Source organism: Nyctibius grandis, chromosome 1 (genome assembly GCF_013368605.1).
Source record: "Nyctibius grandis isolate bNycGra1 chromosome 1, bNycGra1.pri, whole genome shotgun sequence".
Classification (NCBI taxonomy): Eukaryota; Metazoa; Chordata; class Aves; order Nyctibiiformes; family Nyctibiidae; genus Nyctibius; species Nyctibius grandis.
Genome location: NC_090658.1, coordinates 81262019 through 81289157, shown reverse-complemented (window position 1 = coordinate 81289157; position 27139 = coordinate 81262019). Strand labels below are relative to the sequence as shown.

General features: G+C 39.8%; 1 protein-coding gene across 1 annotated transcript in view; it reads right to left on the bottom strand.

The window, feature by feature from the left end:
- Positions 1–27139, bottom strand: part of PREP (prolyl endopeptidase) — a 115660-nt gene that overhangs the window by 38804 nt on the left and 49717 nt on the right. The window contains exons 8-10 of the mRNA XM_068409370.1: positions 19708–19899; positions 9849–10046; positions 6109–6212 (exon numbers count right to left, since the gene is read on the bottom strand). Of these exons, the coding sequence (XP_068265471.1) occupies positions 6109–6212; positions 9849–10046; positions 19708–19899 (494 nt within the window). The remainder of the gene's footprint in view (positions 1–6108; positions 6213–9848; positions 10047–19707; positions 19900–27139) is intronic.

The window sequence follows — 27139 nt, the reverse complement described above, 5'->3', positions numbered from 1 at the left end:
TCATAACTTGAAATCAGTGCTGTAAGGGCTTGAAGATGGGGGTGAAAGACTGAACAACAAAACAATAAACTTCTCATGAAAATTACTTCACCTACAAAAATAATTTCTGCAAAAGAAAGAGGAGGAAATTAATCGCAGCCCCAAGAAAAGAAATATCCTTTTCCTTCTTTCATCTCTGCAACAACATCTAAACAGCAGCTGCTAAAACTAAACTAAACTAAGTTGTAAAGCTAAGTTGTGTTATGAATTTCACCATTCTTCTGCAAGAGCTAATCCAAAGTGCAACTGTCAATAGCAACATCTATTTTTGGTTCATCTCAAATTATTTTAAGGACAGTACTGGAAGGTATTCAAAGAATGGCAAAAGGAGCCAAACAACATTTTTATTGTTGCCATTTCAACACTTATAATCCTGCATATCAGCCTAAAAGTAGGTGAGTCATGAGCTAGGCCAGAAGACTGTATCCATGATTAAGAGTCACTGTGAAGCGTTAATATGGTGAGGTATAGAAGAACTTAGTTGGCAACTTTGTAAAGATAAAATAAAGGCTTTTTATTTAAAGGAGCAGTTATTTATGCAGTAAATAGCATAAATAACTGCTCCTTTTTATTTAAAGGAGCAGTTATTTATGCAGTAAATAGCTTACGGCAAGTGCCGTCTGTAAGTTCCTGCAAAAGTGTTTTTTCCTCCTGTAAAACCCACCCCAGGCTATTTCCTGAAAAATTCTGTCATTGTGATGGATGGAAACATGCAGAGAAGCAAAAACAAATTTCAAGAAGCGTTTGGCAGAGGAAAAGTTATTAACACAACTTAATGTATCATTTAACAAAAGTAGCCAGGATAAATTTTTGATGTGTGGCAAGCATTTTAAACAGTCTGACTTTTTCATGAAGGTCACATGATTTTTCAAGGTAAGGGCATACGCACAAGCTACTGCACAGTAAGTTAGACTATGTACTTGCAGGGTGCCACATGGAGCCAACAACCTACAGGCATGCTCTTACCCTGGTGTAAATGTCAGGTACGTTGAAACAGTTCTCCCTTCAGTGGAACATAAGTTGGCAAATTTGTTTTTACTTTGGGCTGCCAAAAGGCAAGAACTAAACCTCAGGTCCTACAAAGCAGCTGCTCTGCCATAAATTTACTTAGTGTAGTTAACTTTATCACTGGTCCACACTTGCACTACACAGCATCTATGAAATACTGTAAAGTGGATCCAAAGGAGCAAAAAGCAGGCACTGTGGCATCTTTCAGTTGCCATTAATTCAGGTTTCATATACAGGTGACACCTAACACTTCACTTCAAGTCTTCTTAACTCAGTTACGTTCAAATACTGCTAAAGAACAACTCATTAAAGTTTCATGTATGCTATGCAGACAAAGCTAGGAAGATTGCTAGTCTTAGTAGGTATTTCTTCAGGTATGTGAGAATAAAGGAAGAACCTTGGCAGGAGACCTGCCTTTCGTTAAGGACATGCATCAGGACAGAGCCAGCAACATTCTTCTTTACTACTTAGTAATTCTGATGGAAATTAAAATTATGAAATAAATTCCGGTGCTGCTCATGCTCCCATTATCAGCAATCTTTGCCTATTCCCTGTATATTTCTTGCATTCTTAATTTTGAGTTTCTTTCACAATTCCCTGCAATGTTGCCCGAGTTTTGCAATGGCTACGCAAGGCTATCATCTAGGTTGACAGCCATTTATAAACCGCCTTGATAAGCTGCCACCTCTCTTTCCCTCCTCCAAGCAGAAGCATCACCAAGGGTCCAAGTGGGACGAGGACTGGAGTCTGGCAGAAGTGTGTAGCACTGGCAGGCTGAGTTACTACAAAGGTGACCAGGCAGTCCCAGCCCTGGCCCCAACAAACAGCCTCTTTCACAGTTCAGCTGAGATCTCTCCATGGATCTGAATGATAAGGGAAACTAATTTCCAAGATGTCGCCACACTGAGATCATTTGTTGATACAATGCAAAACTGAATGAGTGGTGAGCCAAGAGTGCTCTTTATGAGCACTGATCCCAGTGTAACTACACAGGTCACATTTCCCTAGAGCTGGTACTGCGCAGAGTGTGTAAGGAGAAAACCAGAAACAGCGATATTGACTTTCACCCCATTACAGCCTAGCAATAAAGCTCTGCCAGTGATGTACCAAGTGAAGGTTTCCAAGGGCACAGCAATAGCATGCTTCCTCCTTGAAATTATTTGTATTACTCTTCTATTTTACCTTAATTTAGCATGTGATTGATTTAAATGTAAAATGAGGTTTTGTTTTTCCAGACATTTATTTCATAAAATTTGATTTACTAGAAAAATACATTATTTCTAATTTAAGGCAACCCCTGCTAAACTCTTTTTAATTACATGAGTATTTGTGTTCCATTATTATCCTTCTGAGTTTGATGGCAGTATTATAATTGTACCAAGTTCTTTCCTAAAGAAAATGCTGCTTTCTTTCTCTTTTTCAGCTCACTATGCCCCGAAGTTATCCTGTGGAAGTCCCTTAGTGATTTGAGTGAAGCAGTAAAAACACATTCTCCGTGAGAACATTTCCAGCAAACTGTCCTTTACAACACTTATTTCTGTCTGGAGGTGCAGAGACAAACAGATGGGGCTGTTTACAACCACCTCATGCACAAACACTACTGTCTTTATGCTTTTAGAGAATCTGCCCTGTGTACGTGCCAGAGGCAAAATTAAAAATAAGAGATTAAGAAAAACATCTAACTCCTTTTGAAGACCCCAAGCCATGCTGTCACATTGTTGCTTAACTATATCTCCTAGGTCATTTCACCTTTTTCCAGGCTAAGCTTAAGTTCCACTTCAGGCACTGGATCTTGTTATACCTTTGACTATAGAAAGAAAAATCCTCTATTCCACTGTTACTCTACAGATGCAAAATCCTACACCGAAAATAATTAATCCACCCTCCAATATTTCTTCTATAAATTGCAGGTATTAAATATGCTAAGCATCACAATATAATGACTGTTTTTCTAGACTCCTGATTATTTTGGTTGAGTCACCATCCCTGAAGGTATTTAAGAGACGTGTAGATGTGGCACTTAGGGACATGGTTTAGTGGGGGATTTCGCAATGTTAGGTTCACAGTTGGACTTGATGATCTACTCCACTCTGGTGAGACGCCACCTGGAGTACTGCGTTCAGCTCTGGGGCCCCCATCAGAAGGACATGGACCTGCTGGAGCGAGTCCAGAGGAGGGCCACGAAGATGATCAAAGGGCTGGAGAACCTCTCCTATGAAGACAGGCTGAGAGAGTTGGGGTGGTTTAGCCTGGAGAAGAGACGGCTCCGGGGACACCTTCTAGCAGCCTTCCAGTACCTGGAAGGGGGCCTAAAGGAAAGCGGGAGAGGGACTTTTTGACAAGGGCATGTAGTGGGGGTAATGGTTTTAAACTGAAAGAGGGTAGATTTAGATTAGATATTAGGAAGAAATTCATGGCTGTGAAGGTGGTGAGACTGGCACAGGTTGCCCAGAGATGTTGTGGATGCCCCCTGCCTGGAAGTGTTCAAGGCCAGGTTGGATGGGGCTTTCAGCAACCTGGTCTAGTGAAAGGTGTCCCTGCCTGTGGCAGGGGGGCTGGAACTAGATCATCTTTAGGGTCCCTTCCAACCCAAACCATTCTATGGTTCTATGATCTTAAAGGTCTTTTCCAACATAAATTATGATTTCAAAAAATTTCTATGAACTCTCTCTAGAAGTTCTGTATCTTCCTTAAAGTCCCCACCAGGGCATAGTATTTTATCATGGGCTTATCAAAGCTGTGTTTAGTGGAAAGATCACTTACTACTTAAAATGTGTATTTTGCATAATCTTTTTAGTCACAATACTTCTTATGAGGTCAAAGCAATTGTCTACAAAGAGCCCCGTATTTTCCTGAACCTCTTCCATATAATCTGTAGCTTACATTGTTTTCCATAGGAGTAATTTCTCTCAACTTTATAAGCCTTAAACTTAGCAAATTCTTATATGCCTTCACTTATGTGTGAGGAATAGGAACCTCCAAAGGAGTCTTCATGCTACTAAACTGAGATACCTGTCTGAGCCTTTGGTGCACCTACAGTAGCATTTCAGTTCAAAACAACAGTGTGGTTCTAAAGCAAGTCTCCTCACCGCTCTCACTTCCCACAGCAGAGAGGTTTCAGTGTATGAAGACTGGATTACTTCTGATGAAACTCAAGTAGCAGATACACTCCAGGAGTGCACCAAAAGTATTTCAATCGATAACAGAAATTCAGATTACAGGACAGGACTACAGCTAGTCCAAAGTAAAACTCTCAAAAAGGACACTGGATCCTCAGCACAAGCCATTTCACTCCTGCAATTATTATGCCACGTTGCTTGTTACTGTAGATGCAGCTTATGGCCCTCTAGGGACTGCAAAGGGAGCACTGGGACACCAGCTGACACAACCGACCTGATTTCAGATTCTGAAGCGGGATAAATCCCTCCCTGGTTCCCAGATGTCTTACCTTCACTTGGCTATACTGAAATGCAGATTGCCATAATGGGACCATTTAACAAGCATTTCACATCATTATAAATAAGTAACCTGTTGTCCGTCTTACTTTGTTTCCTGCTACTCTTTGTTGACTCTAAATATTTATCAGCAAACATTTTATTCTCTAGATTCCTGGGGAATTTACTGAACGGCATTAGACTTTGCAAGGAAAGACCTCACTAATTTCTCCCCATGCTCACGTCTCACAGAACCAGTTTGTAGACCACCTATGTTTGTAATTTTAACTCTACTTGTGCAAACTTTTAAACCCAGGGGCCTTTGTTTTATCAAGGCAAAAAACCTCTTGGGAAATTTGAGCCTTTGATGACTTTATAAACCATCCATGCAATCTTGCCCTCCAAGAGGCAGCAGGTATACTTGACAAGACCTGTTTTTCATGAAACCATTCCACACGGACAGATATGTTTGTCTTTTCATTCTTTATTCATGGAGTCCCAATCAATCATTAAAGCCTTAGGAAACAGTTAAAACAGAGTATTAACGTAGTGCTAACCTACTGTTTATTAAGTACTGAAGCAATGTCCCATGGTACTAGGTAGCGTAGATAGAATGGAAGGGTCCCTGTCCCAAATAGTTTAAACATCTAATAATAAAAGCTGTTAGACCTGTAAAATAATTGCTTCATACGGTTTTACATTAGAAATGTTACTTACATATATGCATGTATGTATTTTAAATTGCTTTTATCTTTTGCTCCTTGTTCTCGTTTTTCCAGCACTGCAAGCAAAGGGTCTAATCCCCCTTCTCAGAGAAATCAAAGAGAAGTGCTCCAAGTGTAACTGCACTGATGCATTAGTGAACACAACATACTATGGTACTTCTTGAAAAGGTGGACAGAATGGGAAATTCCAATACAGCATGAACAAACATGTTTTTTCTGCTCACACCACTAGATATTTTTCTGCTTTCCTTCCAAATAATCACGGTTAAGACCTTTCATAGTTCTATGGCAATTTTCGTATTTGATGCCAGCTACAGATGAATCAATGCATTTCTTTCTTTCCTCCCAGTTTCTTCCTGAGGCCTTAATAGAGATCCACAGTATGAATGTGTGGCAAAAATCATCACTATTTTTATACAAGAGTGGTGAAGGTAGAAGTGTTTCATCTATTGTTGCCACTTGCCACAGTGGACCCCAGAATACTGTGGAAGTGCTGGGAAGACAACTGTCTATTCCAAGTTTCCTCTGTTTCTCCACTACCTCTTAAGCCTTGCCCTATCACATACTTGCCTACTGGAGTCATGGCAAGATGCCCTGGTGGAAGAAACACATAAACATGGAAAAGCAGCAGCTTGATGTTAAAACAAGTATCAAAGAATAACATAACATGGGAAAAAATTACAGAACATATCGCCTCACAACGTAAGATGGCTGAGGACTGAGCCTGCTTTGTTACTTGCAGTGGCATCTTCCAACCTCCATAAACAAGACTTGGTGGAATTCCTTTGGAGCACACACAGACCTGCAACTCAGGAGCTAATCAAAGCACTCTCACAATGTACAATTTTGTTAAACTCTTATCTAAGTGATTACAGCAAGACAGTAGGATTCATGTTTATTACCTGGATCGTCTGGTAAACTGAAGGATCAAATCCTTTCACAGTCACCTCCCGGAAAACTCTTGGCTCCAGTTCCTCTTTGGTCAGATCACAGTGATATATAATACCTAAAGAGAGTGCAAGTTTGTCAGCTTAGTGTATGTGCATCATTAAAATGATGCTGGTTTAGGTACTGATGGAGTACTGAATGGCAAAGGTAACTCAGCAGGGTGAAAAACAGTAGCTCCAGACACATTCTTTCAGTTAATATATAATTTAACACATACATATATGCACTTGTGTGCAAAGGCTTTCTGTACAGAAAGAATAATTCTCGCCATCCATACAAAGCTAGGTATCTAAAACGGGTTAAGCATAATGGAAAAAAAAGATTTGTTTCCATAAAGTTACACAGCACTTATTGAGAATTGTACTGCTGGAAGAAAGAAGTATAAAGTCAATTTTAAAACATCTCCTCTAGAGCCACCAGACTGAGAATAAATATATCAAGAATTGCACTCAGGTCAACATTTTTCTCTTTATGATAAAATATTTTGAAATGGCAATTCAAATGGACCCCCAGACAACAGAAAGAGCTGAGCATCCACTTGAAATCGTGACAGAGTAGCACATGTGGCCTACATAACTGAACAGAATTTGGTCTCTCATAATTTCTTACATCCTGATCCTGCAGGTTTGAAGGCAACTTCACTTGCTTGAGTTGCACTTGTGATTTCCAAAGGATTGTGCACATGACAAAATTTATGTCTATAAGCAGTATAAAACTTCCAGGTTGCAGCAGAGGCAGAATCACAGAAACTGTAGCAATTTACACTACACAGATGTGTAATTGGCCAAGAAGAATTTTGCATTTAGACTATAAATCACATTTCCTGTCATTCAACCCTAATGACATTTGAGCATGTGCCATATAGTGTGACTATTGTGTTTGCACACTGGCTAACATACTACAAAATCCTAATATTCATGGATATACTGCAGATACATATGATACATAAAACTAACCTCAGTGTTAATTAATCCTATGTTTTTCTGCTTTAGAACAAGCTGGTCTCTGTAGAATTTTAAATGTGTATTAGGGAAATAAACACTAAAAGCTAAGGCAACAAGCCCTCTACGGGGATCCTCAATGTAATAAAATTAACCAAGGTGGACAGGACTTGATTGAAATACTGCTTCATTGCGTGTATTTTACTTTCAGGAAACCAGAAGTAATTATTACATAGGTTACAGCTATAAAAAAATTATATTGAAACATGAAATAATGAGGAAACATATCTGATACAAGGGAATTACCTCATTAAATCACTTTTATAGACTGTGGAAAATCAAAGACACAGATTGGGAAAGGAACACAGATGAAAACCAACATTTCTAATAACGGATAAAGACTCTTTCCGTAATGGTGAAATAATAGGGGAATGAAGGTAGGACGGCTCTAATCTGCTTGGAATTTTTTTTTCTTCATTTGTCACAAAGTGAGTAGCAAGCCTAATGCAGGGTGACAGGTACAAACAAGCATTAAAGCAGCATTTCCCTTAAAGATTAGGATCCAGAAAGTGATGCAAAAGCACAAAGGAAAGCACATCAGGTGGTCACAGGCAGAGCAGTCATTTGACATATATACAGCTACCCAAGCTGGACAATGTATTGGCAAACATCACACACAGAGCAGACAGAGTAGCTGCATATTAGGAAAACGTATGATGAAGCATAACCACAGCCATATACTGCATTTCAGGAGTCAATCAACGTAATATTTCAGTAACATGCAATTGAACCCCTGGTGCTGCATCTCTTGTTCTGTTACATTTTTAGCAGCAGGACAGTTAATATCCAAAACCATAGTAATGTTGGGGCCTGCGTTCTTTTGCTGTGTGCTAAATAAATGCAAAACACTAGAGTGCTCACTTAAGTGTCTGACTGGAGTGGACAGCAAGTGGACAGCATATTTTTCAGGGAACAGCAAAAACGATTTTATGGTGTCAACATCTATGGTTCTAGAAGTGCTTTACTCATTATTTCATATATATGCTTCCTATCACTTTTATTGTAGGTATTAAACAGCAGTATGTTAATTTGTTTCTGATTAGAAAAAAAATACTGCATCTTAATACAAGTGTAAATTGTATTGACTTCTAATAGTAAAGCAGGAAGATCGAAGTTAACCAAGGACCATCCCTATACCTTTTGTCTGGTTATTCTACTGATAGGGCAAATGAAGGTTGCATGCAAATTTAAAAATATCCACACACCTACCTAAAAATCACCTCCCTGGTCTGCTTTCCTCACCCTTTCCTTATTCCCATACATTCTACCTCCATTTCTTCCCTTCCTCTTTCTTCTAGATTCCAGGTCACTCTGCCCCGGTTAACAGAGCTATGCCATGATGAGTTCTTTGTAGATGCTAAGCACATGGATGAAAAGGAGAAAAAAAAAAATCTGCCTAAGCAACCAGCAGGCAGTGAGAGCAGCCATTGCTGGTTGGCTGTTAAGCCAGGGGCTGAGAGATCTCAGGGCTCCTCCCTCCACATGTTCAGCAGCTGCAGAGACTCTACGGGCTCAGCTGAGATGAGCGATGCAGGCTTATAAGACTGGCAACTTCTGTCCCACAAGGTGGGATGTGAGCAAGTGAATTCTCCGAACCATCAAGTTGAGATGAAGTTAGAGGTAAAAGCAAGAGTGTCCTCAAGCTCCTCCCCAGATGCAATGGCTGCAATGATCTGAACGTTGTTTAAAAGAGGAACTGGAAACATAATATATCTTATTTCTGGTTATGTAAACAAGTAAGATAATAATAGGAAATTCATCACAGTTCTTATCTGCTAAGCTTGAAACACAATTTTGATAATTTGACACAATATTTTCTAGCAAAACCAGCAAATCTATCAAAACTATTATACAGCCGTTTTGCAAAGTGGCTGTGCTCTAACTGAAACAGGGCAAAAATATATGTCAGATGCTATAAGAACATTTTTTATCATATTATGATTCATGATCACTCACAACCCTGGAAGAAGATAAAAATTCTGGATCCTATCTCCCCTCTCCATATTTGAATCCTGTCCTGGATTAGGTATTGATTGCTTGGGCCATAAAGAAAGAAAGGAAAAAAGAGAGAGAACAGCAAATACATTTTCTTGTCATATACTAGCTTGACAATTGTGTAGAAACTTCCCTCCTATTAAAAAACCTGGAATATTTATTGGTGTGCTACACGCATATTACACAACACTTTGGACAGCTCTGGCTTTGCAGGATTGTGCAAAGGGATTCCTACAGCAATCCAACAACACCAAGTGTTGTAAGGACAGATAGTAAGGACGCTCTAACGAGGCCGTGCATAAACGAATCACAAAGCTGTCAGAGAAAGCATTTTTGAGACTTTTATTAATGTTCATTAAAATTGTGATGAAAACCACATTAAATACATTAACAATTGTCCTCAACAGAATTTGTAAACTTCTATCTTGAAGCAAGAGCTGTGAGAATGCTACAATTTCATCTCTAGTACAAGCCAGTCTTGAGTAATTTTGCAATGCAGGTCTAGCAGGCATATTACTTAGGCTTCATGGATCAAGGACTGGTACATTTTGAAGTGCACAACCACTACTTACTATGTGGTGGGGAAGCAGTTTTACCTACATCTTAGACGTACCTAATAACTACCAAACAACAAAAAACAAGAAAGATGTTGTTCGCAGGAAAAGAAACAATAACTGAGGGGAAAGAAGCAATCTTACCTGGAGATAAAAAGGAAGTAAACTGATAGAAGATTTCTGTGTCCTTCTTTTGGCCACTATATCCCACAACACTGCCAACCTCTAGGGGGAAAGTCTTGAGATGTGCACCAGTAGCTAGGTCGTGAAGCTGCAGGATATTCTTCACATCATGCAGATAGCACAAAACCAGGAAGTTGGACCTCACACAAGCAACCCATTCTGCAGAGTGTGGAAAAGAAAAACAAAGCCACAGAAAATACAGTAAAAAAATTGTAAGAAAGAAAACAGTTATAATCTGATTCTAAAATGCTTTAGCATACCTAAATATCTAAATACATGCACCAAAACTTCTGATGTTCATTGAATTTAACTCCTAAAGCTTTAGAAGTCAACTGCCTTCTGAAAGAAAAAAAAAAACACCACTTCAAAAGTAAAGGCTGATATTCTTTGGAAATGCACTAACCATGTTCCTTGAAGCTGATTTATGCAGACACAGGAATAAAGAACTGTTTAACCAAGATGCTTATGTATTTGCGGTGCTTATACATCAATACTGCTCTTAAATTATTTCAATGCAAAACCCAAGCAAAACATTGCTCTCTGCTAATAATATTTATGGAAATGGATGAAAACCAAAACAATCATTATGATTTAGACTCAAGCTAAACTAATAAGAACAAAAAGATATGTGATCCTGTATTGCACATAAAAGTACAGAACCTAGAGGTTACTATTCATCTTGGTTTTACTGCCTAAGTATTCAGGAGGCTATTCTTGTAAGCAAGCTCTACTGGGTGTAAGAAAAGAGCTATTCTGAGGTGATATCCTCAACATGATATTTCAAAAAAAAAAAAAACAACCCACGCTTATTCAAGAAGCTAATGTTAAAACAGCATTCCTGAGACTAAGGTAGTAGGAACAGGATAGAGCAGAGTGAGCTCAATCTGGCAAAAGGACCCTGGAGCAAAGCGCTCTGCAGCGGTTCATTTCCTGTATGCCTCTCCCAACAGTCCTGGGCCCCTGCAGAGCTGCCGACTTTGGCTGTGCAGGAACAAGAGCTTCTGCTTCACAGAACCTTCCACATTCTGAGTTTGTTCCTCAGAAGAATTAGAGAAAAAATACCCCACAGATCTGTGAAATTTTTCATGGAATGCTTATTTTTTTAGATTATACTTTGGAAAATCTGACCTGATTAAAAAAAAAAAGTCAGGGTCAGCAATTTCTACAAAAATCCCTGCAGTTCTACCGACCTTCTCACTTCAATTCCCATCTTTATATCCTGTGAAGTGTAGAAACTCTTCAGGGCTCCAGTTCACCCAGAATATATCACGTAACACTCTCTCCTGTCTCCTGTGCGTTAGCTTTAGATCTTTAGTGACAAATCTGTTTATTTACTCACGCAGACAGGAAAAAGACTGAAACCTCTTCATCTCTCTCAGTATTTCTGTCATTTAATAAACTGATTACCCTACTTTGCAACAAAAGTACTTCAACAACTTCTCATTAATTCACAAACCAAATACAAACAAGACAAAATACAAACAAGGTTAAAAGTCAAGAAAAAAATATCTGGAAGGAGGGAATGAGGGACTTTTTTTTGTTTGTTTGTAGGACTAGGTGAGGTGGTGATTCTCATCCTCTTCCAACTGTGTATGTGCAATTTCTCCCCTGACAAGTCAGACTGGAAACCTAAATCATGAGCAAGGTACCAGCATTGGACAATGCCTTCTCTTATCTGCTGGAAGCAAAAAACGAAAAGATTGAACTAAATGAGCAAGAAAAATCAGGTAGGACTGACTGGGGCACACTGTAATGTCACAGTAGCACTGTGAGATGGGGAGTTTAAAATACCAATATCAGAGGAAAAAACATCGAAAACAAAACAGAAGCAAGACAAAATTGACTGAATTTCAGTTTTACACTATTTTACGCCATTCACATTTTAACAGTTCTTTCCAGTTTCCCCAAAGCCCTATAAAACCAAATAATTTGAATTCACAGGGTTGTACTGAAGACGGTCTTACAAATGCATCTTTGCACATTCAGGTTCCAGAACAAAAGTTGTATCATGTGCCCCTTCTATAACAAGCTCTTTATGAATTTAAGGTCAAAACTCATTATTCTGTAACATTTAGCTTTTTTAACACTCCCTGCTTTCATATACAGTTCAGGTCTGTCATGACCCCCAAGAGCTCAAAGACCTTCAAATCCTCATAGCTCAACAGAGTCTGCTTTCCTTTTAGCTTGTTCCTGGAGGACCAGTGAAATTTAACCCTAGTCTGACTTTCTAGCCATATGAATTTATGCTACATAAACAACAAAATAAAGCTTTAGTACTCCCCTCTTCCCAAAGACCACCACTGATATTTTTCCCCCCAGACTTTCTAACTCCCTCATGAGCTTCTAGCCTAAATCTCCGAATTTTTGAAACAAAGCCCAGAGTACAACACTAATTGAAATTTAAACCATGAAGCCACGACCTGAAATAATAAGATTCAGCACAACATAACACTGTTTATAAACTAGCAATTGATGTGTAATTTTAGCTCTGGAGTGAATTAAATTTCTTAAGTGAGGCTGGAGAAAAGAATAAACTTTGTAAGTTTAATTCTAATATGCAATTACATATTTTGAAATATAGAATCATTCTTGGCTGTATGAACAAGGCGAATATGCTGTCATTTAAGATATTTATTACATTGTCATTGCACAAATCTGCCAACATTGACATGTATAACTGGTTTATTAACACAAAATAGGAATTAAAAAAATAGCACCCCTACAGTAACACACCATTTTTGCCTGCAGAATTAACTGCTCTGCAATAAGTATGAGATCCCATGAACTCCATTGGTATTCTCAGTAACATCTGTAACTAAAATGTCCAGTTTTACTCTCAAAATTTCCTGACACTTAAAAGTTTCACAAAATGTATTATAGACACTCTCAGATCAACTTCAAATGTATATAATATGTCGTTTTGCTTCAGCAAAAGTACTACTTAAGCAATCTTTATTTTAAAATTAAATTGTGATGACCCTTAACTCCTCACTAATCATTTGATGAAGCATTGCAGTTTAATGGATGTTTTCATTAAAAGTCGAGGTACATTATTACTTCAACTTACGTATTGCGAAGAGATATTACTCTTTTAATAAACAAATTCAATTGCCCAGGGGTAAGGCCGCTGGCTTACATGGGGATTCCTGCTATTGAAGAACTTGCCTGGGAAGCAGCAATATTAACTCTCCATCACCCCTTTTGTTTACAAATTAGATGCTCTCAGCAAGGTGAAGATAACAGATGAGAAGACAATGCAAAATATTTTTAAAACATTCCATTAGATTTAGGAACACAGCTCCTGTGTATAATACCTGTATTATAACTGGTCTTGGTGCATTGCTAACTGCCTCCAAAACTTACAGCAATGGAAGCTACAAAGAAATGCAAAAATCAAAACAGAGCAAAACACTGAAGCAGACTTGAAAGAGCAGAAGAAAAAAAAAAAAGACACTAAGAACCAACATTTATATACAGAGCAAGCTAAAACAAGGCTAAATTATTAACAAGAGCTATTTTTGACTGCAAGCTACAAGCAGAGTCTCTCTTATTCCCGTACTCGGCACTGAGAACTGCAGATACTGTTGAGTTTGTTGCATTAGCAGTCAGCCTCCTTCGTTTTGCTCCTGCTTTGCAGAACGCATCCTGCATGCCTCTGTACTTCCTGGAAGCTTTTATGATTGTGTGCTTGCAAACTTCACATGTCTCAAAGCTAAGCCTGACACCATTGCTGCAGGCTCCCTATAGACAATAGGCAGAAATAAGCACCTTTAGAATGCAGTTCACTCAATTATTTTGGATACCCTGTTCTGGGATACCGTGAATTGCTTGCTTAGCAGTTTCACTCACACAAGTGATTTTTTTTAAAAAAGCTAACCTTTCGAGACCTCTCCAATGTACAGGGTCAGTTTATTTTCAGTTAATATCAATGAACAGAGCAGTTATCCTCACAGTTACACACAAATTTATCAATTGTTTTCCAGTACACTTACAAGCCACCTACTTGCAATACCCACCAGGCAAAGGATTTACTTTACTAAACAATAAACATGTAGAGGTTGCCTCTTCCAAGCTGAGCCTCTTGGCTCAGGCGTCAGAGAGAGATGGACTCACTTGGAGGCACTCACAGGTGCTGAAAGCAGGTGTGAAGAATTATCCTTGGTACTGCCCATTTCTCTCTGAAGATGACAGTGACCACCTTGATGACTACAATAGGCTACACACAATTTTCAATAGCTAAATTTGGGCTAGAGGAGTTATACTTCTTAACAAGGCCTAGAAAACTGAGCTCAACCATCTCTGGAAGAAATGGTATAGTTCAACCTTTTAGAAATTCATATACTGTTACTTTGCAAAACCTCTTTATTTTGACAGCTTTCATTAGTAGCAAAGGCATGCCACTAACTCTGCACCTGCAACCTTGCTATGAACAGCTTTTGAGACAGTTTCAGGAAAAAAAAGGTTGAATCCTCTCACCGAACATCTGTGACACTAACCTTTATTACTTATGACAGTTCTGACCTTCCATTTCTGCAGCAGTAGCTACAATATGTTAAGTGTCCAACTGTACAAACATGTTTTGACAGATGCAGGCTGAAATGTTGATGGACAAGAGCATACCAAGCTAGAAGAGTTGGGTAGCCGTAAGTCTTCAGCAGAAACTACTGAATTACTTGCTGTACAATGCGCTTGTGCATCCGCTCAACAAATAAACCATAAACTCCAGTGTCTCTGTAGATCAACAGGTATCTATGCTGATCTCAATTAAAATGACCTGTAACCACCACTCAAGGCTACTTATGGTTAGGCATTGTATCATAGAATCATATCACAGAATGGTTTGGGTTGGAAGGGACCTTAAAGATCACCTAGTTCCAACCCCCCTGCCATGGGCAGGGACACCTTCCACTATACCAGGTCGCTCAAAGCCTCATCCAACCTGGCCTTGAACACTGCCAGGGAAGGGGCAGCCACAACTTCTCTGGGCAACCTGTGCCAGTGTCTCACCACCCTCACAGTCAAGAATTTCTTCCTAGTACCTAATCTAAATCTTCCCTCTTTCAGTTTAAAACCATTACCCCTTGTCCTATCATTACATGCCCTTGTAAAAAGTCCCCCTCCCACTTTCCTGTAGACCCCCTTCAGGTACTGGAAGGCTGCTAGAAGGTCTCCCTGGAGCCTTCTCTTCTCCAGGCTGAACAGCCCCAACTCTCTCAGCTTGTCTTCATAGGAGAGGTGCTCCAGCCCTCTGATCATCTTTGTGGCCCACCTCTGGACTTGCTCCAACAGATCCTTGTCCTTCTTATGCTGGGGGTCCCAGAGCTAAACGCAGCAAGCAAAGCATGAGCAATTTACAGAATAAAACATAAATCATTCTTAAACATGTGAGTAAATGTTGATGAGCCCTCACAACACATGAAAAGGCATGTCTTCCCTCTGAGACACCATCCTCAGTGACAGCCTGCCATGTTTAAGTTAATGTAAAAGCTCCAACCAATTTCAACAAGACAAGGATTTTCTACCCCACATTCTCTCAGCATGGTACACACAAACGAGAGACGGGGCAGGGGCCAAAGCTCTTCTGAAGCTGCAAGCATCGGGAGCAACGCTTCTTTAAGTAACCTACAGACTTTAGTCTCTGTGACTGATGCAGGTTTTCAATGGCAAACGGAGTTAACAGAGCCACAAAAGCCCAACCAGGGGAACAGAATAGAACTTTCAGTCAGGGACATGCATCTGGACCACATCCTTTCCCCATGTCCCCAGGGACTGAGGGACTGTATCTGGCTTGGCCAGATCTTAGGGGGTGCTTTTTGTTGCTGGGAAACACTGGAGCTAAGCCACATCCCAGTTTTTTTGGTTGTTGTTGCTTTTTGCTTTTTGTTTTTTTCCCCTCCGTATTTCACAGTAGAAGCTTATCAATCTGGTTGTTTGCGTTGCAGCCAATTTCCTCCTCTCTGCCACCCTTCTGCGCTAGCCGTCCCTGCAGGGTGCTTCTCTGGGCTATACACGGAAGGTCACACGACTGCTCCTAAGAACTGTCACACAATCCTTCATGCATCCACTTTGCAAGCAAAACTCCCAAGCGTGTAAAGCTATGGGTACTCTGAAAAACACCACAGGGTAATGGAGCGCACAAGCTTCCTGATGGCCGAGATGAACATGAGGGATTACTCACACCCATGGCACATCCTTGTTATTCAGGATCAACAATTTCATGATACTCATTCCAGACTTTCCCTCCTGGTTTCACTACAGTGCCAAAAGATACATTTTAGTTGCAGTAACTCCCCTCCTCATGAATTAGCTAGCAGGTTAAAGATATGAAGAAAAATACTATTTTTCACTCAGAGTGCACATTCTAGCTGAGGGAAGGGAAGCATTTTACATGCACTGAGTTTAGGTGTGCAGATGTGTAAAAGGTACAGGAGCACTGCTACCTTTGTCCCTGCTTGTTAAATGGCCAAATAAGATAGAAGGAACTGGTTCAAGATCACTCACCTCATCTATGACACATTCAGGAATACATCTTATTTCTCAGCTCTCCTTACTCAGGAGATCTATTCTGTTTTTCTTTCATTTTCACAAGTACAGGACTAGATATAACTGCTGCTCTCAAGTTGCCCTGCTCCACCAGTGTTGGGCACTTCGGGAGGGGTCACAGTTCTCAAAATTAATGATTTAACCTTCTAAAGACAGCAGGTTTATCCTATGCCTTAGAACTAGGGTCACAGTGTCTGAAATGAACAGTCTGCATTTACATTTTTATAGCTGCCTTTGAACTAATTCAGCACATCCACTTGCACCTATGTGGTCATTTAAACTAGTTCAACGTTAGACGTGAATCTCCCCCATGTTTCTATTTTAGACTCCTTGAAAATTAAAAGTAACACTTTATAAACAAATTCCAAAGGGGGAGGAAATGAGTCTCACATATGTTCTGAGGCCTCCCTTAAATTTAATTTAAAAATAGCTGTCATTTATTTCTTCACCTCAGCTCTCAAAGTAGACATCTAAATTTACCTCAACTCTGTGTGAAATCCCTGCTGAGAGTTGTAAAATGAGGTGTGTGTACAACTTTACTGTAGGAATATGTTTGTTTTTTTCCCCTGTATTTTCCAAATTAGCTCATTTATAAACAATTCTGAAAACAAAAAGGTCAAAGCCAACAAAAAAAGTCTACCTTGAAGAATATGTCGGAAAAACCAAATGACGTTCACACTGCATGGTGCAGCTTTAATGAAACGGAATCTAAGTTAACACATAGAAATGAAGGTGGCTATGGCTACCAGGCAGATCACACCAGAGTAGGAGACTTTTGAGCCGAGTATCTATATATTCCAGTATATAGAGCATCACTAACTACACTGTTTATAAAGAAATTCTAACACAGCTAATTACATCTGGGTAAAGAGTCACTCCCACACATACATAAAATTGGACAAGCAGCAATACTCATTTACCCTTTGAATCACTGCCCTCCTAGCTTTTGCAGAAGGCATTTCATTGCATTGTCATCTCTGGACCACACAAAATCAAATTCACTTGACTGCAAGGTTTTCAAGACAATAAACTATTAACTGCCTTCTGCTATAATTATGTCTTTCTAAACCAAATCTTGGAATGATTAAAACAACATGACGTAGAGATTGGTTTGCTTGTGGACATCATCAAGCGAATGAGTGGTTTTTTTTATTTGTTCAGGGCTACAATCTCCTGAACATGATAAAACTCCCTTATGTTGCTGCTGAGGATATAACCCTAATTGGCAAGTGTCTGCCACAATGAAGCAACTAAACAATTCAATCTCACTTTACTGCAGCACTAACATCTACTTATAACTCATCTGCTTATGGAGACACGTTCATTTGTTAATTTAATCTAATTCCTTTACATACCACTCCAAAAAGCTAGAGAGAGAAGTGGACATATGATTGCCTCCTCTGGCTTCACATTCAAATACAGTAGAAGCTTAATGACACACAATGGACTCCTACAAGTCATTCTGATGGTTTTAAATGACCAAAGATTATTTTTGCCTTCAGGTGTTTAAGAGCTGAATGCCTGTTGTTTTTACAGTCTGAAGGCCAGTGCCCTCTGCAAACCCATTTATCTGAACTTTCAGTTTTCTAAATGCAGTTCTTGCTATGGTTGTATAGTCAAGGCTGTCACATATAATCCATTAAAGGAGTGTTGCATGCATTAAATTTTTTTTTTGCATGTACACAAACATGAACTCAGCTCGACTGTGCCTTCAGAATGAAACCAAACTGGAATTGAGCTAAATACCACAGTGTAGTGAAGAGCAGATGCGGCCTTTATCTTAGTGGGAAAAAATACATAGCCAGTGCCTATAAAACCACTGGTCAAAGCTCCTTTGGCTGCATACACCACATCTCAGCTATATTCACAAATGGTAACCATATTTCATGTCAATCATGTTTCTGTCCCATTCTATTTGGACATTCACCATCTCTAAGTCAATTCTTCAACTTGGTCCCACTTCATAAACTGTTGTTCTTCTCAACTTAAGCATGGCTTCACAGACTGTCAGCAAATTCTCATGCAATGAGAAATTAAGACTTGGAAGCAATTTTTCATTTACAGTTACTATTTATTCTCTACCTGAAAGGTACTTCATTCAAGATCAGGTGGTTCCTGATTCAAAGAGTTCACAATCTTAAGAAAAAGATTTGTGTCTCACCAGGCTCTAATTTGCTACTTTTGTGTTTACCGAAACTCTTGCAATACTCCAGACTCCAGTCATTTGCAACATCACTACAATTTTGGGCATGCTCAGAGTCACCATTTATGTCACACTGGGGACATACCTTGTCTAGGCTGTAGCAGAAAACATGCAGGACGCGTTGCAAAATGCAGACAGAAATCAGGATTTTTTAGGTGTCTTGAAAAGCACGATCATAAGAGGAATTTGAAATAGTCAAATAGATTTGTCTTAGTGAGGAAAGACAGAAGTTACTGTATATACATGTATCAATCACATGCACACAGAGTATTCCACTCGTTCTACAAAGCAGCTTTTCAACTGAAAAGTAGCAAACATGAATTGAATTTGTATAAAGATGGTTTAATAAAAAAAGGAGTGTCTTTTTGAATAGCTACAATTATGCCAGTCAGATAAATCATAATTGTATCCTGCACTGTATGGAGAACAGACTACTAAATGTACACAAAGCATCTGTCAAAAACAGCTCAGAGGAGGTTTAAGTTTTAATAGAATTTTCCCCAAAATTATGGGATTAGAAAAATACACCTTTATTTTAATTATATCAAACCCAAAGATTTATGTTTTGAACTTGCTTTTACACTTAGAGAATTCCATGCCCTTCAAATTTCCTGAGGCTTTCTAAAGTGTTGTCTACTCCTCTCATCCCAGGAACAATAGAAAGTCCTCTCTCAAGCTCTGACCAACTCTGTTCATAGTGTGCTGCACTACTGCCAGACTTGTTCTTTCTTCTTTCTGCTTACAAAATCCCTCTTGCCGTAATCCCTGACTGTCTAGTAGATGTTTACTACACTGACATGAAGCAGGAAAATACTTTCCCCTCATTCCTACAAATACAGAACTAAAACAAGGACAGATGAAGCAACTTCACTATGGCCACACAGGATGTTAGAGACAGAGAAATGGATCCTGGGTCTCTCGAGTCTCAGCAAGTCTTTTAATCACAAATGCTAAACAAAGTTTAAACACAAGAAAAAAGTAAGAAGGTCTGTACAAGATCATTCAATAGACTAATTACTGAATTAATTTGAAAAAAGCAGAATAGAAAGCCTTTTACTTGACATGAACTCTTACCTAGAACATCTCTTTCATGTTCAGGGACAAGAACTTTCCATTTGGATTCCTCTGGGTCACTGAAGTCAATGTTGATTAACCGGTAATTTGGAGAATGGAGATTTGTCTTGAAAGTGAACACTGTTCCTTCATTGGTGACATATTCATACTCAGCCTCAAAGTTATCTATCAGCTTGACCCATTGAAGAATTCCTGCAAGATCAAACATATAATGTAAATTCTTCACCTCCTGAAAAAAAAAACCTTTTAACAGCTAAGGGCAAGGTCTTCCTGACAATTGCTGTAGGCTCTTTCTTGAACGGCAGTGACCAGGAGAGGTACAGCTATGGAAAGGGCTGAATATGTACTAAGTATTAAGAATTTACAAAGAATTCTCCAGATTAATAGGCTGCAGTGGAAATATGCCAGTGGAAAAATGCCAGTTCACGGACATGTTAACATACTGGTTTCAAGGCACTTCTAGCAAAACACATGCAGAATACTGACAGAACTATGTCTATCATTTCACCAGCTTTCCTAAAGGACTGCTGGAAAGCTCAGGTGTTTGCTACAGAGGTGCTTCTACCACACTGACTGCTGTGGAGCCAACAGTGCTGAGCACATCAGATTACTGCTCACAAGCCTCCACTTCTACAGGCTTCTTGGAATAGGGAGTCACAGCTGAGTCAAAAGACTCTGCACTAAGCTTTCAAGCTCAATTTTATTTTTAATAGTTTTTTAATTACTATTTAATTATAAACCAACTTATTCTTTTTTTTTTTTCTGAAAAAAAAGTTACTTTTTCTTAAAGTGGAAAGTTTTCCATCCTCCTTAAAAGCCTGCACCTTCCACAGAATAGAAATGATGCTATTTGAATTCAACTTCAATATCAGGAATTTCCCTGCCAATTCAGAAACAACATTACTCAAGTGTTGTTCTGCAGAAGCTTGTCACCACCAAAGGACAACTACAGACGATTAGTTAAAATGTTAACTTCTGGGTTTGCAAAGAACGAAACTGCATTTTCCCCATCAACCTTCTAGAATATCACACTCACTAATAGAAGTGCACTTCTCTCAAACATGAATTGCCTCAGTTTACTCACTCTGTACCACAGTCTTAGTATTGATTCAACCTGGTGTTGGGACTGAAAGACTCCACTACTTTTTATTCACATTTTACTGTTCTGCAATAGGTTTAGAGGCCAGTAGAAAGAAAAAGCAGCAAGGCTAGATCAGATATGTGACGGGCTTGTTATATCTACAACCCAACTTATCAACCAAACTTACTATTATAAGCATCATACATTAGCTATGCTGAAAAATCAGAATCCTTATTGATACGTAAAATTGAAGCTTTTATATCTTAAAATAACATTTGGCCCACCCTCTGCCTCTTTCCTAAAACTAAAGGCTGGGTCTTTGCTTTTAAGTATAAACAAATAAACTGTGCATAAATCTGTTCATGAAGCTCTACAATATAATGTTTGCATCAATAAAACAGCTCATCAGCTTATTTTTTAATATTAAAAGCTGAGCAGAATAATGGAAGTAGATCATAGCTAAGCTGTAATTACTGTAAGTTTAAAAAAAGAAAAGAATAATTGAGGAAGCAGTGAGATGGCTAAGGTAATTTCAAACCCATTAAATGTAATAAGAGAACATAGCCAGGCCTACTACATTCATAAAGCTCGTATCTCTTAATTGCCGTTTTGGTTTAAGGAAAACTTCCCTGTCTTTTCATGCAAAGTGACAGATTAGCCAATTAAATTCTACTTTTCATACTGTTGTAATAGAAACTTTCCAGACAATCCAGTCAACTTAGTATCCTGTCTCTGCATGAACCAATTGCATGTTAAATCTTGATTTTCACTGAAGTCCAAACCTTTGTCCTTCTCAAGAGATTTCAAGTTGAAGAAAAATCCTGCTAAGTCCCTCCAGTTGCTCAGAGTTCTATAGAGAAAACCTGCTTTGATGCCCATAAAACAACAAAAAAACCCAGCCTACAGCGAACTCTGATATACACCAGTGAAACTGTTTTAAGATCTCATGTCACATGCACAAGCATTTTAGTAAATTAAAACTTAACTGCAGTATAACACTATAACAATATTGGAACATTTGTATTTTAGTATCTGACAGAATGAAACCATCCTACTAAAGAACAAGAGTTCATAAAAAGGAATCCTCAGACTGTTGAAAAAACCCACTTTTTAAATGGTAAATGCACACAATAACTGTAGTCTCCATGATTGCAACAAAAGTTGGGTTCCATGAAGAAAAAGGACAATAATGTGACATCAGGGATTTGCATCGCTGCCTTGCAACTCATTCATCTGCTCACAAATGAACAGCTAGTAAAACAGGGAAAGGGTTGATATTCTACAGGGATACACTGAGTTGTTATTACAAAATCAAGAGCATTCATCTTGTTAAAGGGATGCTATATAGCCCTTAGAAGACAAATATTGCAGATGAATTACCTCTAAACCATTGTCTCACTCAAGTGGTTAAATAGACCAATATCTAGCCTAAGTTAAGAGGTGGTAACGAGGCAATTACAAGCAGCTGAAAGCGACCATTACATCAGGTACATCACTGCCATACAGGGTATGTGCTGCAGTTTTCCAGTGAGAGGAAGAAACCCTTTGTGATGAGACAGATATCAGACATAAGAGGATGCACCTTTATGGCTGGTTGCAGCTGATCCAGTTGTGGCCCATGACAGAAAAGGATGATCTAGCATTGCCTTAGATAACCCTGCTTAGTTCTCTCCTTTGGGCTAGGAATAACAACCTGGTGACCAGCACAGCCAGTTCACTGGGCACTAATATGGCTGAAAACTGATTGGAGCCGGGGGGACACCATTTATCCCCAGGTCATGGCAGTGGCAGCATAGGGAGGGGCAGGTCCATGCAGCTTACTAACCTGGCACTGCCCCCCTGCCAAGCACTCTAGCCTTGCTGCCCAGTTGAGCTAACACCTAATCATTGCCATAGAGGAGTTTGTCCTTATCATATTACTACTAGCCTGCTGCTTCTGTTTTGCTCATCTGCCCCAGTTGTGAGGTGGTTCAAGGAGTTAAATGACTAAAAAAAAAAACCCAACAAAAAACTGTGCCACAAAATAAAGTTTTCTCTTTTGCTGCCTGAACCAGCTCACTGCTCAGGCAGAGGAGTGCCACTACATACAAGGCAGCCAGCACGCACAAGGCTTCAGCAGAGAGAGAGGCTGAAGAGGAGCCACAACATTTTTCATTAGCAATGAGCCATAAGACAAGCTTGATTGCAGCAAAACTGCGCCCTCGCATTTCTTCCTCCTCCTCCATCAGCATGTCTCCACCTTCACGCTTGGTCTCATATTAAATTAGCCTAGAAGAAAACTACTCTCTATTTTACAGGGTTTTAACCCGTGACATACTAGTGAGTGCAATCACCTAACCACAGGGTCAGACAGGTGAAGATGCTGACTGACTCAACAGGAGAGGATGGTGTTAGGTAGTTTGGGAGCATGAGAAGATCAAGGGGATATCTCTCTTTTCCATGGCAGCAACTGCTTAGTCTGGCTCTGCTTGTCTCATAAAACGGCTCCTTTCAGTACCCAAAAGGCCCAGGGGAATGGACGAGGCAGATTTTTATTAAATACAGCATGTTACACCAGGAGGGGAGTTTGCTTGAATGAACGCAATTTAAAGTGTAAAGCATACCTTGTCAAAAATCTTTCTCTAAGTGTCAGGAATACACGCAGCTTTCACCTGGCCTGAATTTAGGATGGATGATTCTCCAGTAACTGGTTAAACATTCAAAAGCATGGTGAACTATGTACTGAGGACCTCAGTCAGTGCTCACCTCCTTACAGCACATCTCTCTACATGGGGAACAGAGAACACTCTTACAGAAGCTGAGCGAGCTGGACTGAGAGCTGTTATCTAAGCATCAGAATAGGACGTTCCAGTGATCAGAGGTAAGCAAAAAAGTGGTTTAGCATGCAATGCAAATATGGGAAAGTGCACTTGATCATGGAAGATCCACATTATAACTTCTGGAAGAATAATAAAGATACCTACACACAATCTAGATGGGATAACACAACGCCTCCCAAGTAACTTCTTGTAACACTAAGACACATGCACCAGTTCCCAAGGGACCTGAGAAAGTCAGTGAAGGTATCAACGAACATACAGCCATAGTCAAAAAAGCAGATGCCTTACTTAAGCGCATAACAGCTAAGGAAATACAGAGAGGAACTATGTGGTTTCTCTAAGACAACAGGCATCTGGAAAGAGCTCTGCAGCGGCAGATGACTGACAGTCTTCCCAGAAGCTACACAAGATGCAGGAAACAAAGGTTCAAAATAGACCATAAGTAATGATAAAAGGCCTAAAACATAGTTTTCATACAAACTGATGCCCTCTGTACTCGGCAATGGTGAGGCCGCATCTTGAGTACTGTGTTCAGTTCTGGGCCCCGCACTTCAAGAAAGATGTTGAGGTGTTGGAGCGAGTCCAGAGGAGGGCGACCAAGCTGGTGAAGGGTCTGGAGGGTCTGACCTACGAGGAACGGCTGAGGGAGCTGGGGTTGTTTAGCCTGGAGAAGAGGAGGCTCAGAGGTGACCTTATTGCAGTCTACAACTACCTGAAGGGAGGTTGTAGTGAAGTGGGAGTTGGCCTCTTCTCCCGGGCAACTAGCAATAGGACAAGAGGGCACAGCCTCAAGCTTCGCCAGGGGAAGTTCAGGTTGGACATCAGGAAGAATTTCTTTACAGAAAGGGTTATTAGACATTGGAATGGGCTGCCCAGGGAGGTGGTAGAGTCACCATCTCTGGATGTGTTTAAGAAAAGACTGGACATGGCACTTAGTGCCATGGTCTAGTTGACAGGGTGGTGTAGGGGCAGCGGTTGGACTCGATGATCCCAGAGGTCTCTTCCAACCTGGTTGATTCTGTGATTCTGTGATCTATGGAAATACCTTATGCCTTACATTAGAGAAAAGATGAATACATAAGAGCACGATGAAGTATACAAAACAATGAATGATTGGGAGCTGTGGTGCCCAGACCCTCTGTCAGAGCAAGGATGCTGGTCCTAGACAAGTCACAGACCACAGCCAGTTCTCCATTGCATGACTGAAAACTCATGTGATCAGCACATCCGTTCTTACCAAATGGTCTGAGGTACATGCACACATCCCACCATATGACTGGACGGAAACTCATTTGCTGGTACATACTTGAACAAAAGTCAACGTGTGCATGGCATCATGTGACATCCACGTATCTATCCAGTTACCGAAACAGGAGAGGGACTACAGAGCCTCAGAAATGAGGAATGGTCTGTTGACCCCCAAACAGTTCCAAGCAAACCAGTTCCTCCTCACCTCTGAAGTGCTTTGGCAAAAAGGGCACCAAGGCCCATGAATGGGAGGTTGGCTACCATGATCTAGAGGCAGGTGAAGGATTCTTGCTTCCGTTTCAAACCCAGAACAAACAGCCTCTCAGTAACAAAAAGAACAGTACATGTAATAAGTTATGACCCCAAAAACAAGGTGAAGGATGGGCACTCAGTTCATTCTTCTTTAAAAGAATGGAGAGGAGGGAGGAGGTGAAGAACTGGATCTCGACAGAGATTTTCAGGTTTAACCAACAGCGCTCTGAGAATATCTGTCTCTGAGGAGAGCCACTGAGAAGTGGCATTTGTAGTCCAGGCTCCCTTATCCTTAACACCAGAGCCACTGAAGACTTCAGTTTAATCCACATAAGCATACAATGAGACAGATTTATTATACACAGGAAAAGCATGAGGTTGAAGATCTTGACAGTTTACTGCACACTGCTGCTATAACCTAATCCTTTTCTCTGTCAGTCCTTCCACTAAAACACACTGCTGAAGAGCTCTAGATGCTTTTGCCTATATACTTTATACCAGCCAGTTATCCATCATCAAATTGCATTACAATAGGAACTGCAGCTGCAGGATTTATAACCTTTATTCAATGGACAACAAAGCCATGTCACACAACAGAAAATCACAATCTTAGAGCTGGCCCTTCTTCTGCAATGTTTAGGACAAAAGCAACATAGAGTGTACAGACAGAATTTTTAAACAAAATTTTTGTTTCCATAGAAGATCAAAAGGGAAATTATATCAGTAAGCATCACAGGTTAAGCCCTCAAACTTGTACTGGCCTCTGAACATAGCTAAACATTCATTGGTCTGCTGAGAGCTCTCTGTGTGATGAAGGAGGTTTGTAGCTGAACGATGACAACTACAGGAGAAGGACAAGCTAATTTGAACAAACTAATTATAACAGCAAGAATGACCACAGAAAGCCTGTTATCAACCCTCTTTCAAACAGAAAGGATAGATTGGCTAAAAGTCACTGTTCACCAGTTCACAATATGTTCTCAGTACTTCCTTCCATATTTCATGTTTCATGGAAAGGCCAAACAATCCATTCGTGACAAATAACCTCTCGACTGTGCCGGCTGGAGAGACACAGCTTAGTGATCAGCTAATGGTAGTTCTTCTATCTAACACTGTGGAAAAAAGTTTTGCAGACAAGGTAAACACTCTCATTTGTTTTTTTTCATGTATGCTGGCAGTCAAAATTATCAGGTGAAGATATAAGTCTTAACCTCCATAAATCTATATTCGATTCTAACTTGTCAATTATATTTTCTATAAGACAGAGTTCTTCTGGAAACAGTGGAGAATGCTCAGCAAGTGAACCAAGAGATTTGGCTCATAATGATGGGACAGGCTCTCTACCCAAAAGAGCCATGCCAAATTTCATTACGGTACATGCATTAAGCAGGTAAACTACTCAAGGAAAGATCATGATTTTTCAACTCTTAGATTTTACTCGGAATTGATTCTTCAGGGAGGCACTGGAAGATAAGCACATAACGTGTTTGTCTCTGAATCATAACTGGAATGTTAAAAGATTTGAAAAAAACAACCAACCCAGCCAGTTAGCTTCAGCCTTAACAACTGAGCCTCCAACTCAGCTACAGGTATGACTTTCTAAACTGAATTAATTTTGATAGCTGTTCATCAGCTATTTGGAATTCAGTTTGCCTTTCATCTTAAAGATGATAATTTGCTCGATTTTAATAAGGAAGTTTTTTTAAACAGAGTGAAAATACAAATCAAACAAAAAGTGCCTTTAAATGTAATCTGCACATCCCTCCGGTCTGTCTCAGCAGCTCTATCCTGAAAGCACAAACGTACCCAAGAACCTTAGTGCTTAAGAGATTTCTACCAGCTAGAGTATCTCTAACTGAAACAGTTTTACTTCACCTACAAACCTCAAGCCACTGCATTGATGTTAATCTCTTGCTTCCTACTTCCCCTGTCAGCAGCTGCATCAACTGTGCATCTTCACTTGATTTGCACCTTCCAACTGCTGAAGACTTTTCTTCAGAAATACTCAAATTATGAGCCAGCTACCTTGTTC